Here is a 2,975-nt window from a genome sequence, read left to right as displayed (position 1 = left end):
AGCTTTTCTTTTCTGGTCAAGCAGGCCCTGAATCTCAATGTCATTCTCATCAAACCAATCTTGGAGATGGTGGGTGACATAGCCAAAGGACTCAGTACATGCCGAGAGAATGGCAGCCTTTAATCCCTTCCAGAAATTTTCATTGTCATCATCAGATGTAGATATGGCGGTTAACCTCTCTTGAAGACACTGCTGAAGCTTCTCACAAGTCACTATATATCTTGAAGAGACTTGACGATTAATTTCTTTTGTATTGATTTTGCCTGATTACGATGCCTTGAGACGATGTGGAAATTCATGATGGATCTAACAAGGTGATGGTCTGTCCAACAGTCATCGGTTCCATGTGTGGCCCTTGTGATGTGGACATCCTTTCGATCTCGAGCTCTAACGATAACGTAGTCAAGAAGGTGCCGACGCCTAGAGTGAGGGTGTCTACAGGTTGATCTTATACTTCTCATTTTGTCTAAAGAGGGTATTTGTGATGACCAGTCCATGTTCTACACATTTGCTCAGGAGGAGGATGCCATTGGAATTGGCCTTTCCAACACCTTCTTTTCCGATAGTGCCATTCCAGAGATCTGACTCACGCCGGACTCTAGCGTTGAAATTTCCGAGGAGAACGGGTATGTCTACGCAAGCTGCAATCACACCTCCAATTGCAGCGTGGACAGACCCATAGAGAACCTCAGTTGGAATATGGCAGTTTTCAGCAGCACCAAATTCACACAAACGAGCACAAGGAAATCTGGGACACCTGTCAGATAAGGTAAGGGCTGGGGGGTGCCCATGCCATCACAAGGGAGGGGCTGCTTTGGGTGAGCATCCAGTTGTGCCTGGAAGGGTGAGGGAGAGAGCCTCCTTTTTCTTTTTCTCAGCCAATCAGCCTCTCTCTTTTCCCCCGTTCCCTTTCACCTTATGGATTTTACTCTGGAAGTGGGGAGGGACAGGACTCACTGGAAGATCTGCGGGGCAGAGGTTCAGTATGTACTATGCCTGAGATGAGTCCTGGGGGACTTGCATGTGCTCTGCCCAAACTGCTCTCCCGGTACTCCTCGCACCCGCACCAGCAGACAGTGAGGTTGCTGCTGCATGAACATCGTGGGGGTGAACGAGAGGAGACTCGGGCCCAGCCGCCTGACAAGGTCTCTGGGACAGGATCCGAGGCTGCGGCACGGCGGGGAAGGTGGCAGCCACTCGCCGCTCTGCACAGCCAGAGCGCCCCCTAGCCCGACACGCGCAGGGTCGGCTGTTGCCGGCCATGGGCTCCCCTACCTGCTCTATCATTGCCCCTTTAAGAGCCCTCTACGCGGGGCTAGCGTTCGAACCCTCTCCCTCCCTCCCCATTGGCCAGAGCGGGCGCGCGGAGGGCAGTGGAGGGGGGCCAGTCGGCTGTTAGCGCAACCGGCGGGGTGCTCTGATTGGCCGGCGGGCAGGGGCGCTATATAAAGCGATCCTGGCGCGTGGGCTAGCTTCAGTCGGCGGCGCGAGCGGGCAGCGCGCGGTCTGCGGGGCCGGCGGCGCCATGGAGTTCCGGCTGGAGGCGCACCGCATCGTCAGCATCTCGCTGGGCAAGATCTACAGCGCGCGGGGCCAGCGCGGCGGCCTCAAGCTGCACAAGAACCTGTTGGTGTCGCTGGTGCTGCGCAGCGCCCGCCGGGTCTACCTGGGCGAGCCCGGCGGCGAGTGCGCCCTGCCGCCCCGCCCGGGCCCGCCGCCGCCCCCGGACTGCGAGAGGCTGCGGCGCGGCTGCCGCCCGTTGGGCTCGGAGGCAGCGGCGCGGGGGCGGGCGGAGTCCCCGGCCGAGTCCCCACGGAAGCGGAGCGCAGCCGAGCGGGGCCAGGTGGCGGGCTCCCCGGGGAAGAAGCCGCGGCGTGAGGCGGAGCTGCCCCCACCGCAGGAGGACATGGAGACTGGCAACGTGGCCAGCCTCATCAGCATCTTCGGCTCCGGCTTCTCGGGGCTGCTGGGCAAGGAGCGTGGCGCGGCGGAGGCGACCGAGCCAGGGCAGGTCTGCTGCGAGCAGCCGGCGCTGCGGAGCCTCAACCCCTGGAGCACGGCCATCGTGGCCTTCTGAGCCCCGCCGCGGACTGACCACTCTGCGCGGCCGCCCCTGCCCCGCAGCACCGGCGGGCGGAGGGCCGGGACTGGCTTCCTTCCAAGCAGGCAGGAAGCTCTGGGCGGCGCTGGGAACTTTTGGGCCTTACCCCGCCGCCCTGGGAACTGCCCTGGGCAGCAGCAGCACTTCACTTCTCCCTTCCCCGCACACGGACATGCCGCGATCTCTTCCTCCTGCGCTCTTTCCCACCTAGGGATCTGACCGTGCGACTCTTTGCCTTCCCATGTGGCGCCTTTCCTGCCAGGAATCTCCTTCCAGCTTTTAACTGATTTAATGTCTCCCAACCCCAAACCCGTAGAGTGAAATCTTCCAGAGGCTGTTTCCATCCTAAACACTTGGAGCACTCCCCCAGATAATACTTTAAGTTGGGAAAGACTTATGTTGATTGGAAGCTTCTGTTTTGACAAGCTGGAAGTCGGAACTTTTACATGGTGCTTTAAAATGGTTAACGCAGTGAACAAAAAGTTTACAGACTGATAGAAAGTCGTTGTGGCTTTTGGAGTAGGCTTGGTCACTCCTGGTCTTTGTTCTATAAAGGCTTGGGGATGTGCTGGGGCTCTTGTACAGTATTATCTCCTCCACTGATGTATTTTTGTTTTGTATAAATGTAACTCTACGTGTATAACACGTATTAAATATTTTGCAGCTGTTTAAGTGTAGTCATATTTTTGTAGCCGCTTGGCCGGAGAGGGAGGGTGAGGACTGGGTAGATAGCAATGGAGTGGGTGTGGTTATGTGGCTGTGGCCTGTATCTACCCTGCACAGCTAGAGGCTTGGGGTGGTTTTGGTTCCAACTCGTCTGAACTGTGTATAAAGGGACCTTCTGTTAGAGGAAGATGGTGAAAACCCCTCCCAA

At 57.5% G+C, this 2,975-nt stretch overlaps 1 protein-coding gene across 1 annotated transcript; it reads left to right on the top strand.

Moving 5' to 3' along the window:
- The first annotated feature begins 1,485 nt into the window (after nucleotides 1-1,485).
- Nucleotides 1,486-2,773, top strand: IER5 (immediate early response 5). The gene has a single exon (XM_065409924.1). The coding sequence runs from the start codon at nucleotides 1,526-1,528 to the stop codon at nucleotides 2,075-2,077; it is 552 nt and encodes a 183-aa protein (XP_065265996.1). The 5' UTR covers nucleotides 1,486-1,525; the 3' UTR covers nucleotides 2,078-2,773.
- The last annotated feature ends 202 nt before the right edge of the window (nucleotides 2,774-2,975 follow it).

The sequence above is a fragment of the Emys orbicularis genome, chromosome 8 (assembly GCF_028017835.1).
Source record: "Emys orbicularis isolate rEmyOrb1 chromosome 8, rEmyOrb1.hap1, whole genome shotgun sequence".
Lineage (NCBI taxonomy): Eukaryota > Metazoa > Chordata > Testudines > Emydidae > Emys > Emys orbicularis.
Note: the sequence above shows the minus strand (reverse complement) of the source record. Positions and strands in the feature narration are given on the sequence as shown.